The following is a 19,668-nucleotide window of genomic DNA, read 5'->3' on the forward strand; positions in this document are numbered from 1 at the left end:
TTCAACTGTTCCAAGCAGGCTGCGGCCTCTATCTCAGTGGGTTATTCCCTACTGGAATCAGCAGTGATAATTTGCTTGGGGTTTACGTATACATTCTAACGACTTATGCTTAACCCGGCAGTCCAGCGGTCTGCCTCTTTGTGTCCTTCACTCCTTCCGACTTCCAATTTTAATTTCTGGGGGAGGGGAAGAAAAGCTAAGGCATTCGTGGTATAAAACTTTTTAAACTACTCCAGACCACACATCATACCATCTGCTGGAGACAGAGAAATACTGAGGGACTACAGGTGACATTCGAGGTTATATAGCAGTGTCAGAAAAGTTTTTATTTGCTGCCTCCATCTGCTAGTATAGATGCAAAACCCAGGCGTCTGGACTGATCTGGGGTATGAACAGGAACAGCACTGTTCAATATAGGCTGCTGCCTGCCAGGCAATCTAGAAAGGATGAGGGTCAATGCTCCAGTACCTGCTTGGATTAGTACATTCTCTGAAACCCCCCCCCCCCCCCCCCAGCTTTAATAATAAATAATATATATTATTATTTGACCACCATTTTAACTTCAGGTCTTTTTATGGTACTACAGTAGAAAACAAGATTTGGAAAGTCACCCTGAGATTTGTCAACACAGACTTCCGCACAAATAAGAAATAAGTGAATTACCTAGGGAGAAGTCCTTGCAACTGAATCACAGAAAAGGTTAGCTGCCTTCACAACCTACCAGATCCTCTCATCTACAACAGGCTGTAGGGAAAAACTGCATACCTGCTTTTGGCTTCCAGATTGCTGATAAAAGCCATGACTCTACCTGCTCTCAGAGCACCAATCCTGAAGAAGTCCACTATAGTACACGTGGAAATACCGGATAATATGCGCATATAAAAAAAATAAATACATGCATTGTTTTTTTCACCAAAACGGAAGAAACTATTGAACAGCCCTAGCTATTTTTATTGACATATATATAAATAAAGCACATGTAGCTTTGTTAGTATGTGGTATAAGTGCAGGATTTACATGGGTGTGGGTTATACATCAATTTACATCCACTAGGCCTACACGATATATATAGGGGCTATACACGAAAATATGGTATATGGAGGGTTCCTCTCTCCCTCAGTCATCAGAATAAAGAGCAGCCTAACAGCAGTGCTTTGGTCTAGGAGAGACTGGCTGAATTCTTGAACCCAAATCTGCAGCTGTTTGAGGCTGGAAAGGCTGTGCTCATGGTACCTGGGAAGGGAAGGAGGAAGGGCTGGAGGATATTGTCTGCTGACCAAGCTCAGAGTGGCCCTTAAAAACGCTTCTTGGGTTGGGGAGAGACATGAAGGGCAGTGTCACTGTGAGAAGGGAGAGCAAGTCAGTCACCCTAATGGTGGTTCCCCTCATACCAAGCTTCAGACTATCTTCTGCGCCACAGTAACTGTCTTTGGCCACAGAGAAAAGTGAGCAATAGCAAATGTGGTGGGTGTCAAAGGATCATACCACGGTAACCAACTAATGGCAGGACAGTGTGGAAATGACTGAAAATGTTGGCAAGTGGATGGGGCTGGGTGAGAAACATAGAGGAATATGCATGTATTAGGTGGAGGGGGGGGGGGGGGGAATGCCAGAAGATTCAACACAGCATAGCAGCAAATTGTGAACTGCTGGAAGCACCTTAAAAAAGATCCAGTCAACGCCCAATGCAAGGCCCTGCAGGTCTGGAGAGAAGATTCCATCCAGAGACGGTGCTGGTTGGTGTAAACCTGTGGGAGACAAGCACAAGCAGCCTAAGGACATGAGAAATAAACCCACATGACCAGCAGCGGCTCATGTCACCAAGCAGTGCCTGTTAGAGGTGATAACTGCAAACAGTCAAAGGTGCTCAATGGTAGCCAGTCGACAGGCGTTTCTTCTCCACTGCAGCAGAAGCTGATGACAGAAGTTTTCCCGTCTCTCTCCTATGCTGAACAGATCACTACCCTGGCCAGGTCCAGATGAATACGTCATCTCTGATGCATTGTTAGTGATCACTCAGCTGGGCATTATCCAGCTAGTTGATGGTAAAGGAAAATTAGTTCTTACCTGATAATTTTCGATCCTGTAGTACTACAGATCAGTCCAGACAGCTGGGTTTTGCCTCCCTTCCAGCAGATGGAGACAGAGAAAAACCTGTAAAGCACCCCCTTTTAACCTGGTGTGCTGCCTGCATCTCCTCAGTATAATCACTATCAAAGAAAATAATCAGTAAGAAAGTGGCAAAAAAATTGCATCAAAAAAATTGCAGATCAAGAAAAAAACAACCAAAGAACTGTCAAATTGAACAATAACACGGAATAACCCTGTAGCCTTTTTTTGGTTTCTTCAGCAAAAACTTCAACATCAAAGCGGACTCTCTCACAAGGGAGAACGTCTGGACTGATCCGTAGTACTACAGGAACGAAAATTATCAGGTAAGAACTAATTTTCCTTTCCCTGTTCGTACCCAGATCAATCCAGACAGCTGGGATGTACCAAAGCTTCCCTATACTGGGTGGGACGTAGAGAGCCCCGCCTGAAGAACACCACTGCCGAAACTAACATCCCTTGGGAGTCTGAACATCCAAACGGTAGTGACAAGCAAAAGTATGCAATGTTTTCCAGGTTGCCAACCTGCAAATCTCTTGCGGCGACACCAACTGACATTCAGCCCAAGAAGCGGCCTGAGAGCATAGCAAATGGGCTTTCAAATCCCTCAGGAATAGGCCGGCCCCGACATAAGTAAGCCGACGAGATAGCTTCTTTTAACCATCGGGCTATAGTCGGACGCATGTTGACCTTTCCGAGCTCCATTCCACAATACAAACAAAAGATCCGAAACCCGGAAAGAATTTATGATCTCCAAATAGTGCAGGAGAGCCCTCCTGACATCCAAACCCTTCAATTCCTTAGCATGCAGAGCCTCCAGATCGATGTGAGAAAAGGCAGGAAGTTCCACAGACTGATTCAAATGGAACAACGCAACCATCTTCGGCAAGAGAGGGAACGGTTCTGAGAGAGACCACAGAATCCGAAATACGTAAAAAGGGTTCCCTACAAGAAAGGGCTTGAAGTTCATATACCCTGCGAGCCGAGCAAATGGCCACCAAAAACAGTCTTAAGAGTGAGGTCCTTTAAGGTAGTCCGTTTAAGAGGCTCAAAAGGAGCGTCACAGAAGGCCTTAAGTACCAAATTCAGGTTCCAAGACCGACAGACCGGACGGATCGGAGGATTCAAATATTTCGCCCCATGCAAAAAACGGATGACATCCATATGGGACGCGAGAGAAGTACCATCCAGCTTTCCCAAAAGACATCCCAAGGCTGCCACTTGAACCTGAAGGGAATTAAAGGACAAGCTTTTAGCCAAGCCTTTCTGCAAAAACGCAAGAATCTGTGGCACCAAAGAGCGGCGAAGAAGGACTCCCTGCTCCTTACACCATACCTCGAACACCTTCCACACTCGAACATATGTCAATGAGGTAGAAGGTTTGCGCGCTTGTAGAAGGATAGTAATAACATCCTCCTAATAACCCTATGCCTGTCGAACACTATAATAACACTATAATAACACTATAATAACACTATAATAACACTATGCCTGTCGAACTACGACAAGAAGAATGCACAAAAACATTCAAACGGAAGCTGAAGACCTGGCTCTTCACCAAGGCATACACCTAACTTCCTCTCTTTCCCCTCTCATCCCCACCTACCCTCCTCCCCTTTCCTCACCCCCACCTTTAGGTACATCCTCGCCCCCCCTCCGTTCAGCCGTCCTACATGCCCCTTATCTCTTAGCTCGCTTACTCCTTTAACCCCCCTCCACCCCTCCTTCCCTCTTATCCACCTCCACCCCCTCCCCTTCCCATCCCCTCCCCTCCCTCTTCCAACTCTACACAATTGTCCTTCTAGGACATTGCTATTTTTATGAATATTTTGTATATATTGATACTCTATATATATTTGTAAATTTCTGTAAATTTTGTTCATAACGTTTGTTTGATTATCTCCCGCCCTTATTCCCCCCCCTCTTTTGTTCTCATGTTAACTCGTTATTTCTGTTTGATGTTAATCGCATCCTCAATTGTTTTCATGTTACTTCGTTATATCTGTTCGATGTAAAACGCCTTCCCAGGCGCCAATTTCAGTTACACTGTAAACCGATGTGATATCCCTGATGAACGTCGGTATATAAAAATCTTAAATAAATAAATAAACCCTTCTTTCTCAGTCGCCTCCTTTCAAAAGCCAAGCCGCTAGACAAAAGCGATCCACCTGATCGAAAAATATAGGACCTTGACAAAGAAGATGAGGAAGATGACCCAACCTCAGGGGACCGTCCACTGCGAGATTGACTAAATCCACGAACCACGGGCACCGCGGCCATTCCAGAGCCACCAGGATTTCTCTGCCTGGGTGAACAACTATGCAACTGAGAATTTTCCCAACAAGAGGCCACGGCGGGAAAACATAGAGGAGCACCGTGTCCGGCCACGGAAGAACCAACACATGTACCCCTTCCGCTCCGTGTTCCCTTCTGCGACTGAAGAAGCGAGGCGCCTTGGCATTCCTTCGAGTTGCCATCAAATCCAGATGAGGAACCCCTCACCTGTGAATAATGATGTCCATTGCCTCTACGGAGAGTTCCTACTCTCCGGGATCGATGCGTTGTCAACTCGAGTAATCGGCTTGCACGTTGTCTGTGCCCGCAATGTGCGATGCTGCCAGAATGGCGAGATGCTTTTCCGCCCAATCCATGAGTTGCTCTGCTTCTGCGGCCACCGGCTGGCTTTTGGTGCTGCCCTGGCGGCACTGAACGAAGGATCAATCCCAGATATTCTTAAAGGTGCAATAATCAAACCCATATTAAAGAAAAAAAACAGTGATCCAAATATACTAAGTAACTACAGACCTGTCTCAAACCTACCCCTACTTGCTAAACTGATTGAAAAAACAGTACAAAAACAACTAGCTGAGCATTTAGACAACAATAACATACTTTACCCCTCACAGCACGGCTTCAGAAAACACTATAGCACCGAAACATTACTAATCTCCCTAACTGACAACGTACTACGAGGATTTGATAATGGGAAGCACTACATCATGATACTACTAGACTTATCAGCAGCATTCGACACAGTAAACCATAACACACTTCTAAAAAGACTAGAAGAAATAGGCCTAAAAAACAAAACAATTGAATGGTTCAGATCTACCTAAGCAACAGATTTTTCCAAGTTCAGATTAAAAACACAATATCAGACAGAATTGCGCTAAAAAATGGAGTACCTCAGGGATCCGCACTATCGACGACACTTTTTAACATCTATTTACTGCCTCTATGCCACCTACTGGCTGGACTAGGTATCATACACTACATATATGCAGACGACATCCAATTAATACTACCAGTAGAGGACACAATTGATAAGACATTAAACCTAGCATTGATGTACCTAGACATAATTAAGCAATTACTAAACCAAACAGAACTAGTAATTAACATTGAAAAAACTGAATTTATACACCTAGAGCGTAAAAGCTCTGAGGTAATCAAAAACCCAATCAAACTTAAAAACAATCAAGAAATAGTACTAACCGAGAAGGCTCGGAACTTAGGAGTAATAATTGACACGGAACTCAACCGTTGTGATGGTGCACTACTAAACGACGGTATAGAAAAGATTTTAAATAAATAAATAAATAAGCAAGCCACTGGTTGCATTGTCAGACAGGACCCAAACCACCCGATTGTGCACCATCGGGAGGAAGAGCTGCAGCGCTAAACTGCTCTCTTCTCTATGTGATTGATGAACCATTGGCTTTCCTCCGGCATCCAGAGACCTTGGACTGCCCAGGATTGGCAAACAGCCCCCCAACCGGAGAGGCTGGCATCCGTGGTGACTATCACCCACTGAGGAACCTCGAGATCCACTCCGCAACTCAGATGCTCTTGAATTAGCTACCAGCCAAGACTGGATCTGGTGGACTCTGTGAGCGGTAACGGGATTTGGAACTCCTTCGACTTCGGATCACAACGCGAAAGCAACGCTCTCTGTAATGGTCTCATATGAGCAAATGCCCAAGGGACCAACTCCAGGGACGAGGCTATGGAACCCAGGACCTGCAAGTAATCCCATTTATTGGGCAGAGGAAGAGACAACAACCGGTGGATTTGCTGTATCAACTTGGAGATCCGATCCGCTCGGAGAAATACCTTCCCCACCCGGGTATTGAAGCGGGCTCCCAAGATGTCCAGAACCTGGGACGGATGAAGATTGCTCTTCGCCTGATTGACCACCTATCCCAGAGACTCTAGGAGACCCACAACCCTGCTGATCGCTGCCTCGCAGTACCTTCGACTTCGCCCGGATGAGCTAGTCGTCCAAATATGGATGGACTAGCACTCCCTCTTTCCGAAGAGCTGCTGCAACTACTACTGTGACCTTGGTGAAAGTGCGAGGTGCCGTCGCCAAACCGAAAGGCAGGGCACAAAACTGTAAATGGTTGCCGATGATCTTGAATCGAAGGAACCTCTGATGATCCCTGTGAATGGCTATGTGCAGATATGCCTCGGTCAAATCCAGGGTAGCCAAAAACTCGCCCATGTGGACCGCCGCTATGACGCAGCGCAAGGTCTCCATCTGGAATCGTGGGATCTTGAGGGCTTTGTTCACCTTTAAGTTGAGAATCGGCTGAAAAGACCTCTCCTTATTGGGGACGATGAAATAAATGGAATAGCGTCCCTTTGCGCACTCCACCGGAGGGACTGGTACTATGGCCCTCAGGGCCAACAGCCAGTTGAGAGTTTGTTGTACTGAGCGCCCCTTTGTGCGGGATCCGCAAGGGGAGACTAGAAAGAGGTCTTGGATGGGCTGAGCACATTCCAATGCGTAGCCATGTCTTATCACCTCTAGAACTCACTGGTCGGAGGTTATCTTGACCCATTCCTCATAAAAGCTGGACAGCCATCCTCCCACCTGGGGAACTGAGGAATGGGCCGACCGTAACTCATTGAGTGGACTTGTATCCCTGCTGCATGGACCCAACCCCCTCTCTGGTGGGCCAGCGGCCGCGAAAGGAATGAGACCATGGTTGAGCCCTGCCCTGGGGCTGATGCTGGGGCGCCACCAGTGCCCTACTCTGACGGAAACTCCTTTGGCCCCGAAACCGGGCTCGAGAAGCAGTAGACCCCTGAGAGGGTCTGGGCCTGTCCTCTGGGAGCTGGTGCACCTTGTTTTCACCCAGTAATTTGATCAGTTGCTCCAAATCCTCTCCAAATAGGAATTTTCCTTTGAAAGGCAAAGAGCTCAACTGGGCCTTAGAAGAAGCATCAGCAGCCCAATTGCGTTACCAGAGGAGTCTCCTGGCCGAGACTGCGGACGCCATTGTCCTAGAGGAAGTCCGTAGGAGGTCATATAAGGCGTCCGCGCCATATGCCACTGCAGCCTCCAGACGCTCTGCCTGCACCGCCTCTTAAGGCGGGAGCTCTTGAGAAGTTAACTACTGGACCCAGCGTAAGCTCGCTCGGAGCATAAAACTACTGCATACAGCTGCCCAAATTCCCAGGGCGGAAACCTCAAAAACCCTCTTCAGCAGCACTTCAAGCTTTCTATCCTGAAGGTCTTTTAGTGCTGCTGCTCCAGCCACTGGTATCGTAGTCCTCTTAGTGACCGCTGATACCGAAGCATCCACCTTGGGAAACTGCAGGAGTTCTAAGACCTCTTCAGGCAACAGATACAATTTTTCCATCGCTCGCCCCACTCTGAGGCCTGCCTCAGGGACGTCCCACTCCCATGTCATTAACTGCTGGAGCATGGGGTGAAGAGAAAAAGTCCTAGATGGACCCCTCAGCCCCGCAAGGACCGGATCTACCGAACCCTGAGGCAGCATTTCCTGAGGAAGGTCCACCCCGAGCTCCGCCAGGACCCACAGGATAAGAGGGTCCAATTCCTCTTTGTGAAAAAGGCGAACCACTCTCGGATCACCACCCTCCAAGGGAGACGCCTTGTTGGAGTCATCCTCCAGATCGCCGCCAGAGGGGTGTAGGAGTTATCAAGGTGTCGGCTGGACCAGCACCCTCAGCCTAGGGTATCGGGGTGCCCACCTCCTGAAAGGAAGAGTTGTGCAACTTTTTAACACGCAAAGAGCCCTGGGCCTCTTGACTCCTTGGGACTTTGCTTGGGGGCCCCTCAGGTCGCCCCTGCACCGAAGCCCCCATTTGATGAGCCTGGTGGCCAGAAAAGCTTTGTGCATTAAAAGCACAATGTCCAGCGAAAAGGCTTCAGCCCTCGATGGCAGGCAGTGGCGTAGCCACGGGTGGGCCTGGGTGGGCAGGTGCCCACCCAACTTAGACCCAGGCCCACCCAACTAGCACCGGAACTGCAAGGCTGTCGCGGGATCCCATCCCCGCGACAGCGAACAAGAGAACCCACGCCTCGCGCGCCATCACGGCACACGTGGGGAAGCGCTGCTGCGGCCGTATGGCCAACCGGTCTTCCTGTTCGGGGGGGGGGGGGAGCGGAAACGCCGCGCGCAGCTTCCGCTTCCTCCCCCCAATGCAGGAAGATCAGCTGCCTCTCCTGCTGTCACCCGTTCTCCTGCTATCTTCGGACCAAACGGCCCGCCGAACTTCCTGTTTGGGGGAGCGGAAGCGCTGCGCACAGCTTCCGCTTTCTCCCCCAGAGCAGGAAGATCAGCTGCCTCTCCTGCTGCCACCGGCCTCCTGCTATCTTCGGGCGTCGGGCCGTACAGCCCGCCGATCTTCCTGCTGGGGGGGGGGGGGGGGAGGGAGGAAGCGGACGTTGTGCGCTGCGTTTCCGCTCCCCCCCCCGCCGACAGAAAGTTCGGCGGGCAGTAGGGCCCGACGCCCGAAGATAGCAGGAGGCCGGTGGCAGCAGGAGAGGCAGCTGATCTTCCTGCTCTGGGGGAGAAAGCGGAAGCTGTGCACGTGCTTGAATGTGTATGTGTGGATGAGAATGGGAGTGTGTGTGGGTGAAAACTGGAGCCTGGGTGTGTATGTGGGTGAGAATGGAAGCTTGAATATGTGGGTGAATGGGAGCTCGAATGTGTGTATGTGTGGTTGAGAATGGGAGCCTGGGTTTGTGGGTGGGTGAGAATGGGAGCTTGAATGTGTGTATATATGGGTGAGAATGAGAGCCTGGGTTTGTGTGGGTGGGTGAGAATGGAAGCTTGAATATGTGGATAAGAATGGGTGCTTGAATGTGTGTATGTGTGGGTGAGAATAGTACCTTAAATGTGTATATGTATGGATGAGAATGGGAGCTTGAATATGTGTGGGTGAGACTGGGAGCATGGGTTTGTGGGTGAGAATGGGAGTCTGGGTTTATGTGTGTGGGTGAGAATGGGTGCCTGGATGTGCGTCTGTGTGTGCATAAGAATATAAGCCTGGGGAGGGGTGAGAAAGTGAGAACTTGAATGTGAGCTTGTGGGGGGGGGGGGGGGGGAGAGCATATGAGAGTGACAACTTGAGTGTGTGAGAGGGAGTCTGTGAGAGAAAGCGTGTATGTGTGTGTGTGTGTGTGTGTGTGTGTGTGTGGAAGGGAAGAAGACAGTAATAGAAGAAAGACACTGAAAAGGAATTAGGAAAGAGCTATAAGGGAAAAAATGGGAAAAAGAGACCAGGACCAACTGATTAGAAAAATACAAAGATCAGACAACAAAGGTAAAAATATATATCTATATTTTGAGATGTTAGTAATTTAAATATAAGCAACACAACTGCTCTCTCAAAATTTATGGACAGGTAGGAGCCGTGTATAAAATCGTAATAATAAGAAGGCTAAAGTACCACAAATCACCGTGAATTATGTTTGTATCATTAAGTAAACCTCATACTTAGGCGTAGATGTGAATGCTATGCTGCATAATTAGGCATTATTTATCAGTAAAAAAAACAACTAGTAGACCTGCATGCCTACAGCCCACCCATGTTAACCTTGTGCCCACCCAAAAAATCAATTCTGGCTACGCCACTGATGGCAGGGGATCGTGATCTCCATCCGAGCCCTCCCTGGATCGCTCCTGCCGGTTCTCAGGGCTGCCGGGGACGGGAGAGAGATTGGGAGGGAGAACCCTTCCCCCCCAAGGCTCTCTCCTGTGCTTCAGCGAAAGTATTCAAAATGGCTGCCATTCCCACGCTCAGCGGGAACGGATTGGCTCGGCTGCTAGAAATAACCTGTCTCTTACAAGAGCGAACCCAGGAAACAAGAAAATAGGCGATCTAAAAAAGCCATTAGGTAAACAAAAAAAGGAATAGATGCCAGAAGTTTTTTCCAATGCTTTATTGTGGTGGAGACGTTATAAATGAACAGCCTGACTCAGGCCGAGTTTCGCCGTTCTCACAACGGCTGCCTCAGGGGCTTAGATTATCATTTGGGTTCTGGAGACAAAGAAATATTGGGGAGATGCAGACAGCACACCAGGTTAAGAGAGAGTGCTTTACAAGTTTTTCTCTGTCTCCATCTGCTGGAAGGGAGGCAAAACCCAGCTGTCTGGACTGATCCAGGTACATACAGGAAAACTACAGATTCCCACCTTTTTTTTTAAACTGTAATAGCTAAACAATGCCTGACTCACCATATGGGTATAGCGGATCTGGGCCTGCCAGCAAGATATAAGCAACAGCTGCATCCAACACACAGGTACTGATCGGACCTATCAAGAAAAGAAGAGGTCCAAAGACAGCTCATGACAGATCAACAAGCATGTTAAACAGGCAGACTTCCATTTTACCAGGAAGCACCACAAAGATCAGCAGCATTCAAATTGCCTTCTTACACCAGGAGACAGTGGCACCTCCATGATCGGTTGGCACTCATTTAACCTTCCTTTTTGTCCTAAGTTATTAATAATAATCTAATCTAGGTTTTTCAGACATTGTTGCATCTGTAAATGTTTTTAAAGTGATCCTTGAGCTGGCAGGAAATCATTAATAAAATTATTTCCATTCTTTCTAAAAATCCCTGAAATGCTACCCTCTTACCAAGGCTGACAGTGGAATAGGAGAGCGGAAGACAGCCATGAACACTGATACGACCGAACGTCCCTGACGAAAAATAAAAATACAAGAGATGAACAGACAGCCCTACGGACTTTGATGACATCTCGGAAACCCGGAGACAGGTCACATTCGCTGAAGATGTATTTCAATGCTCATGTTCTAGACACTGCAAAACACTCAATACAATTATATTTTATGTAACATCTTTCACAGAAATGGATCTCAAAACACTTTACTATCAAATCGGACACAGGTACAGTAAAATAAACTATACACATGACAAGAACGTGCCAAGTACTGAGATGCCTGAATTTTTCAAATTGGTTTTCTTGCAATAAAAAAATAAACTTTCAGCAGGAAATGCATAGATCTGTTTGGCATGGTTTTCCCTTTTTTGGGGGGGTTGGCAATTTTCTCCCTGCTTCTTTGGGTTTCCAGCTCAATCAGAAACAGGGCTGCTGGTATCCAGCTTCCTGAACCTTCATTCACAAATGCCTGGGAGTTCCCCCCCCCACCTCAAACTTCCTTTAGAATAGTCATTGCAGTGATGGTCCTGGACCAGAGGGAGCCTTCCAGGACCCATAATCATGGGCCTTAAATTTGGCCACTAGGTGTCACCATTGCACAATGACTGACTCCCTCCCTTCCTTCCAGGAGCTGTGAACGCTATCCCCATAAAATTCCCAGCCGACTCAGGAAGCAGAAGACCTGAGAATGAAGCCCAGGTCCCTTGGCCTGACAGTGTGCAGCAGTGCCACTGCTGCCAGAACAACCCATGACTAATTATGCTCCTTTTGCCTGAAAAAGGAAACAGCAAACTTTAGCTAAGTGGTGGATGCAGGCTGAGAAGCTGGAATCCTGTCAAGGCCTTGGTCGCTGACCTTGTGTGCACTTGGGATTCAGAGCAGGTCAATACCTTTCAATCCCACCACTCCACAGAAAGACGCTGGAATTCTGACTGATCCACCTCCATCTGTGCCAAGAGCCAATGGGCAAAGACCTAAAACACAAAGCAGCCAATCACATAGGGGCACAGCGTCTCTATTTGACCCTTCTAATGGATCGAGCAATGGCAGCACCTAAAACATACATCCCACCCCAAGAACTAGAATAAGTCATCCCCAGGGAGGCTGATCTGAACATGTACCAAGCGCAGGGCTAGGCACATAGATCAGTCTCCATTCTTCCTCATTTTCAACTCAATGCACTGGCCTCCATAGGAAAAGTGGTTCTTACCTGCTAATTTTCGTTCCTGTAATACCTCAGATCAGTCCAGACAAGTGGATTTTGCATCCCTACCAGCAGATGGAGGCAGAGAACAAAATCTTTGAGGCACTGCTACATAAAGTGCCACCTGCAGTCCCTCGGTATTGACCTGTACCCAAGGCAAACTAGAGTACAAACACAAACTTCCCCTATCCAGGGCGAACAGAGAACACAGGGTTGGAGCCTCCCGAAACTGGAGCCCCTCCCCCACCCCTTCCTACACAAGGAACCAAAAACCTTGTACCCTTACCCATTCTGAATATATACACCCAACCATTTCAGTCTGACTCCACAACAGTCTTTTGAAAACATGGGGACAGGCGCCTGGAATGATCTGTGTTATTACAAGAACAAAAATTAGTAGGTAAGAGCCAATTTTCCTTTCCTGTTCATATCCAGATCAGTCCAGACAAGTGGAATGTACCCAAGCTCCCCTACTCTGGGCGGGCACCCAAAAAGACCCACGCTCAACACATTCCAAACATAGCTTCGTCCAGCACCCGAACATCCAACCGGCAATGCCGGGTGAAAGTGTGAAGACCACATTGCCGCCCTGCAGATCTCCTGAGGTGACACCAACTGACACTCAGACCAGGAGGCTGCCTGCGCCCTAGTCTAATGCACCCGCAACCCCTCTGGGATCTTCCAGCCCTTGCAAAGATAGGCTGAGAAAATAGCTTCCTTCAAACAATGAACAATCGAGGCTTTAGACAACTTATTTCTTTTCTTCACTCCACCAAACAAGACAAACAGATGATCTAAACACTGAAACCTATTAGTGACCTCTGTCGTACATCCAATAAGTGAAACTTCCTAGACGGTGGCGTTTCCAAAGCCCAGTTCAAAATCGCTGGAAGCTCCACCATCTGGTTAAGATGGAATGAGGAAATGACCTTGGGCAAAAATGAGGGTACTGTACGCAACAATACCCCATCCTTCGTAATCCGCAGGAAGGGCTCCTGACAGGATAATGCCTGCAACTCCGAAATCCACCTGGCTGAACAAATTACCACCAGAAACACAGTCTTCAAGGCAAGATCCTTCAGGGACACTCTCCGCATTGGCTCAAAAGGAGCTTCACAGAGTACTCGCAGAACCAAGTTCAAACTTCATGCCAGACACATCCTGCGCACTGGAGGTCTCAAATGTTTGACCCCCTTCAAAAAACGCACCACATTCTGGTGAGCTGCCAAGGGTCTCCCTTGCAGCTTACCTCTGAGACAACCCAAGGCCACTACTTGAACGTGAAGCAAACTGTAAGCCAACCCTTTTGTCAAGCCCTGCTGCAAAAAGGCCAAGATGTGGGAATATCCACTCGCAAAGGATCCAGTCCTTCCTCTACACATCAGGACTAAAACACTCTCCACACCCTGACATACGCCACAGAGGTAGATGTTCTTCTGGCCTGAAACAAAATGATAATAACAGACTCAGAGTATCCCTTCAATCGTAAACACTGCCTCTCAAAAGCCAAGCCGCAAGACAAAAGTGATCCGCCCAATGAGAAGATAGGCCATTACCGCAGCAAATATGGCAGATCAGCCAGCCTGACAGGACTGTCTACTGCGAGTCGAATCATATCTGCAAACCATGGGCAATGTAGCCATTCTGGCGCTACCAACACTACTCTTCCTGGATGTCTCTCTATGCACTGCAACATGAAGCTTACTTATAGCAGAATCCCAATTGGCCAGGGAAGAACCAGAGCATCTATTCCCTCAGCTCCAACCTCTCTCTGGCGAATGAAGAACCAAACCAGCTTGACATTATTCCATGATGCCGTTAGGTCCAACTCTGGGTTGCTCCACCTGGCCCAAATAAGGTTGAAAGCTACTACTGACAACTTCCATTCCCCTGGGTCCAACTTATGTCTGCTGAGATAATCTGCCTGTACATTGTCCACTGCAGCTACATGCAAAGCTGCTATCTGCTCCAGATACCACTCCATCCAGCCAAAGAACTTCTAGGAGGGTCACTATGGCTTCCACAGCAAGGCGATAAAGATCTTGGGGCTTCACTCGGATGAGCCAGTTGTCTAAGTACGGGTGGACCAGAATCCCCTGCTTCTGTAGCGCTGCCGCCACCACAACCACCACCATGGCTTTGATGAAAGTCCTTGGAGCTGTAGTGTGTCCGAAGGGAAGAGCACAAAACCAGAAATGTTTCAGAGGATCTTGAACTTGAGGTCCTCTGGTAATCGTGGCATATCCCAATGTGCAGATGCGCCCCCGTGAGATCTAGCGAGGTCAGGAATTTTCCACTGCTATGACTGACTTCAAGGTTTCCGTCTGGAAACAGGGCACCTTGAGTGCTCCGTTCACCTTCTGCAGGTCCAGGATGGACCGAAAAGTCCCCTCCTTCTTTGGAGCAACGAAATAAATGGAGTAACATACCCGCCCCCGCTCTTCCGAAGGGACGGGGATGATGGCCCCTAACATCATCGGTCTTTGGATGGTCTGGCGGACGATGATCTTCTTTGCCGCAGACGTATAGGGGGAGACCATGAACCGGTGTCTTAAAGGGCGAGCAAATTCTAAAGCATAGTCGTGTTTTTGTCCACTCCCCATAGGAGGAAGCCAGCCGACCCCCGACGGGAGGAGCAGAGGAGTGGACCAGCCATTCCTTAGCGAGGATTTTTTTTTTCCCCTTATTCCTTGGCCAGGTCCATCTCAGCTGGCCCTGCAGTTATGGAACGACTGGGACCAGGGCTGAGACCTCCCCGAAATCTGTTATTGGCCAGCACGTGAAGCTCTGCTCTGGCGGAAACATCTTTGGTTCCGAAAACACGAGCAGACAGGTTGAAATCCCTAGAGGTCTTGGGCCTGTCCTCCAGTAACTTGTGCATCTTGTTATCTCCACGCTACTTGATCAACTGTTCCAGGTCCTCTCCAAAGAGAATCTTGCCTTTGAAAGGAAGAGCCCCTAGTGGCGCCTTGGAAGAGGCAAAACCCAGCTGTCTGGACTGATCCGGGTACATACAGGGAACTCTGGATTGCTCCACCTGGCCCGAATAAGGTTGAAAGATGCTACTGATAACTCCCATTCCGCTGGGTCCAACTTTTGTCTGTTGAGAAAATCTGCCTGTACATTGTCCACTGCAGCTACATGCAAAGCTGCTATCCACTCCAGATACCACTCCGTCCAGCCAAAGAGCTCCTGTAGCTCTTTGTCCCGCCTGACAATTGATATAGGCTACCATTGTTGAACTGTCCAAGAACACTCACCACTCACTCGCCCCTGGACTATTTTTTTCTTTTTTTTAATCTCTCTCAGACTGCAGGTTTTCGACCTTTACCGTCTACTGGAGACAGAGAAAAACCGGACAATACTCAGGGACTGCAGGTGGCACTCTTGGTTATGTAGCAGTGCTTGAAAAGTTTTTATTCTTTGCCTCTGTCTGCTTGTAGGGATGCAAAACCCACTTGCTGGACTGATCTGGGTATGAACAGGAATCTCCGATTCAACTTCTGGGTAACTATGGTCTGCCCTCACCTGCAGCCACGGCAGCAGCAGAACCACTGGAACTGCCACCAGTGTAGTACTGGGGATTGCATGGATTCCTGGCAATACCATGAAACCTGAAACCAGCAGAGCAAAAAGGGGAGAAAAATAGGTCAAAACATTTTAAAATTTCACCACAGTCTAATACTAAAATAGCAAAATGTAAAAACCATCTAGTGAACGTACTCAAGGCTCAAGCAGGTCCAATCTTGTGGGGATTTTGATCCATTTTCATTGGAAAGGAAGTTATAGAACAAGAGGCCATTATATGAGGCTTACATGAGAGCCACAGGAATAACATTAGGAAATATTTCTTTACAAAAAAAGATGGCAAATACATGGAAGAGCGTAGAGGCAGAAACAGTGATGAGAGTTCATGAAGGCTTGGGATCAGCTCAGAAGAGGAGCCCTAGTTGCAAACAAGAGTTCATGCAGGAGACTGGAAACCTAAAACAATGGCACACGAGTGCCTGAACTCACATTTCTAGTTCTGATTAAGTGTAATCACTGCACAACTCAATAGTGCAGTAACTTACACTCTCAGGTTCTGGGCATGGAATGGCTTAACGAGGCACTAGCACATTCCTCTCCTCTAGGCAGTAGGGTGCTTACCCCACGCACTTGGTCTAATCTTTGAATGTGTCTCTTATCTCTGCACCGTGACAGTCTGCACCTTAGATTTATTTGGCCTGTATTTGCAGTGAATGACTCTATAATACAGGGCGGCCCATGGAAAAGTAGCCTGGTATTGGAGGCGGGCTACTTTTTTATGGCCCACCCTGTATATAGGAGGGTGGAATGATAAGTAGAACTCAGGTTACCTGTTGGGGTTGCAACCAGTGGTTCCCGTGCCCAGTTCGTGCATGTTGGATACCCCAATAATTACAGCTCCAGCTTCCCGCAGTCTCCTGGTCACTGTGGCATCTTCAGTCTCTGGCTCCGTGCCAAGGTGTACTGTCCCAGCCCGGTGATAGTATGGCACCTGGGTGGCAAAACCAGGCTGGGAGTTATGGAATTTGCTCTAAGTCAGAGCACCTCCAGCACACACCCTAGTCTTGAATATGGACAGTGACACTAGTGCAGCACCCATGGACCCCACCACTTCTGGCTGGTATATGCCAAAGAGATCAACATCTGCCTGCAGTTCCCATAGCTGCTGGGGGCATTCTCATCACTTAGCACATCTGTTCACCTTGTGCAGCCGACACTGTGGTACAGCTATCCAGTTTACTCCATTTTGTTTGGACTGAAATAGTACACTGGTATGCTACATTATCCTAATGAAAATTCAACAGATTTAAATATATTGTGCACATGCAGCATTTGCATACCACTCTGGGTACATCTATGTGTTCCCCCATGGGCATGTGGACACCTTGGCGTGCACGGCCAGGAAAAAAAAAAGACCTAAACAGTGTTTCTGGATAAGTTCCTAGAGGTTAAATTCATAAACTGCTATTTCAGTAATTAATAAGCAATAGTAACTTGTGATATATCTAATGTTTGGGTACTTGCCAGGTACATGTGACTTGGACTGACCGCTGTTGGAAACAGGATACTGGGCTTGATGGACCCTTGGTCTGACCCAGTATGGCATTTCTTATGTTCTCTCTCCCAACCAATTCGTTACAGATCAGCATCTGGCTCTGCTCAGATTTTTTTTATTTTTTTTTTTACATCTCTAAGAGATTTCACACAATCATAACCACATAACATTTGCTGCAGCAAGCCTGTGAAAAGCATACCACTTTTATCTCCTCCTTCACACAGACAGGAATCCCATCCAGCACAGAGAGGGGTGTTTTATCCCTGTAACGAGCCGTTGAAGCCTCAGCCATCTGAGAAAACAAAGAGGAGAAAGAAGGTTACTGTCTATCCAAGTAAGATGTGCACAGACTGAAAACTGCCACAAAGGAAGCCCCACGTGCCTACGTCACAGGTAATCCCCCCTGCACAGATAGGGATTGTGGAACTGAGTGGTTGGTGTGGATGGGCAAACTAGATAGGCCATATGGTCTTTTTCTGATGTCATGTTTCTCCATTTCTTTCTGGGCGAGCTAACACAATAGAGCAAAACCTTTCATTTTCTCATTCTTAAAATATGCACCTTCATTGCATGGTGAAGCCATTCAGATGACAAATCAGAGAATCTCAGCACAGGATAGGACTGTGGCTTCCCACCTTGTTCTGGCTTAGGGCTCCAGAGACCATCAGGCTTTGTGAATCATACCCTTAGTATGTGCTCTTTGTCCCACTGTACAATAGCTCGGAGAGGAGGGCTGGACTTCTCACTATCTTCCAGAGCATGGATAATGTTCTGGGCAACCTGGGACGGGGTCAACGTGCCCAACCTATAGTACAGTAAAGAGAAGAGTTAGGTGCTCCATGAGACCCTGTACAGAACTTGCTATACTCACCATTTCCTCCACAGACTGTCCACCTATACATCAGGGCTTCAAGGTCAGCTACATACTAGAGCAAGGGGGAAAGATGCTCACTGATTGGCTATCATGGAGCCAGTGCATGAACCAGTGAGCTGCTCCAGTTTAATGGAGTCAAAATGGTTTCAAATGCCAGAGGTGACATTCAACAGCCACATTCCAGGTACTCCTTACGGAAATAGTAATAATAATATCCAGAAGCTGATATCCAGGCCAGCTTCACAAGCGAGTAAATAAATAAATGGATATTAGGAATGTCCAAGCTTTTCCTGTTTGGAGGGGAAAAGGAAGCTTTAGTACAGCTGTTCTCTGGAATGAGATGGGAGTGCCAATCTCAGCAATGTTAAGGGCATGTCACTTCAATGCACCTGGTCAAACTTCCTCTCCTAACTACACACACATATATACAATCTCTCTCTCTCCTGGTCTTATACCGTAGCGGCCGAAGTGACAAACATGTCTGTATTCCTGCTTACCGGTACAAATCCACGTAATCACGGATCCCTCTGAAGCGGAAACCAGCATGAGGTGGACTGACCCTGCAGTGACAGAGAGACAAAGAGGGAGGTATGATAGGCTGAAGGTCTGGCCTGCTCATCACTCCCTCTCAGGTAGCAGCAGTGTCAGAGCAGAAACCATAGCAGGCTTTGGAGGGTGTGCCAAGCTAGGGCAACTGACACCCTTATCATGGGCTGCTTCTAAGCCAGGGGTAGGTAGGCAACTCTGGTTCTCAAATGCCGCAAACAGATCTCATTTTCAGGATATCCACACTGAGCATGCATGAGATAAATCTGCATGTAATAGAGGCACTGCATGCAATTCTATCTCATGCATGTTCATTGTGGATATACTGAAAACGTGACCTGTTTGCGGCTCTTGAGGACTGGAGGTGCCTACTCCGCTTCTAGGCCTTGGGTTATTTTTTTTTTTTTGGGCTCAGCACTTTCCGACCCCTCCTTTGGGCTTCTCATTCCAATGAAACCGACCTCTGCTGGGGGTTATGGTACAACGAGCCTTCATTTTTTTCTTACCCATGTTCCTCTCTCCTCCATATTTACTCCCTCTACCCCTTCCTCTCCCCTCATCAAGCCCAGTCACTGCATTGACAATCTTCTAGCTGAGAGTAAAGTTGCATGATGGCTGAGATGCCCTCGACCCCAGGAGCTGCGAGCATCATCTTTATAGCAGCCCCAGCCTAAGGGGGCAGAAGCCTGAAAACCCTCCCCTTTACATCATTTAGAATTTATCTCACAGATCCATCTATTTACTGATGGTAGGCAGCCAAAAACATAAACTTCATGGAGAAGATGAGGGCCTTGCTCTCTATTACCCCAGCTGCAGGTGGGAACGGGATAAATGTTACCTCTTAGATACCATACACTGTATATAAAAGAGTCGGATCAGGACATGGGGCATACGGCGCATTGCCTAA

At 47.8% G+C, this 19,668-nt stretch overlaps 1 protein-coding gene across 3 annotated transcripts in view; it reads right to left on the reverse strand.

Moving 5' to 3' along the window:
* LOC115076619 (fatty acid amide hydrolase-like) overlaps positions 1-19,668 on the reverse strand; it is a 55,341-nt gene that overhangs the window by 15,909 nt on the left and 19,764 nt on the right. For all 3 annotated transcript variants that reach the window (XM_029578266.1, XM_029578265.1, XM_029578268.1), the window contains exons 5-13: positions 18,713-18,775; positions 18,026-18,146; positions 17,541-17,633; positions 16,617-16,777; positions 15,787-15,872; positions 11,945-12,028; positions 11,011-11,073; positions 10,605-10,682; positions 1,660-1,748 (exon numbers count right to left, since the gene is read on the reverse strand). In XM_029578266.1, the coding sequence (XP_029434126.1) occupies positions 1,660-1,748; positions 10,605-10,682; positions 11,011-11,073; positions 11,945-12,028; positions 15,787-15,872; positions 16,617-16,777; positions 17,541-17,633; positions 18,026-18,146; positions 18,713-18,775 (838 nt within the window). The remainder of the gene's footprint in view (positions 1-1,659; positions 1,749-10,604; positions 10,683-11,010; positions 11,074-11,944; positions 12,029-15,786; positions 15,873-16,616; positions 16,778-17,540; positions 17,634-18,025; positions 18,147-18,712; positions 18,776-19,668) is intronic.

Source organism: Rhinatrema bivittatum, chromosome 15 (assembly GCF_901001135.1).
Source record: "Rhinatrema bivittatum chromosome 15, aRhiBiv1.1, whole genome shotgun sequence".
Lineage (NCBI taxonomy): Eukaryota > Metazoa > Chordata > Amphibia > Gymnophiona > Rhinatrematidae > Rhinatrema > Rhinatrema bivittatum.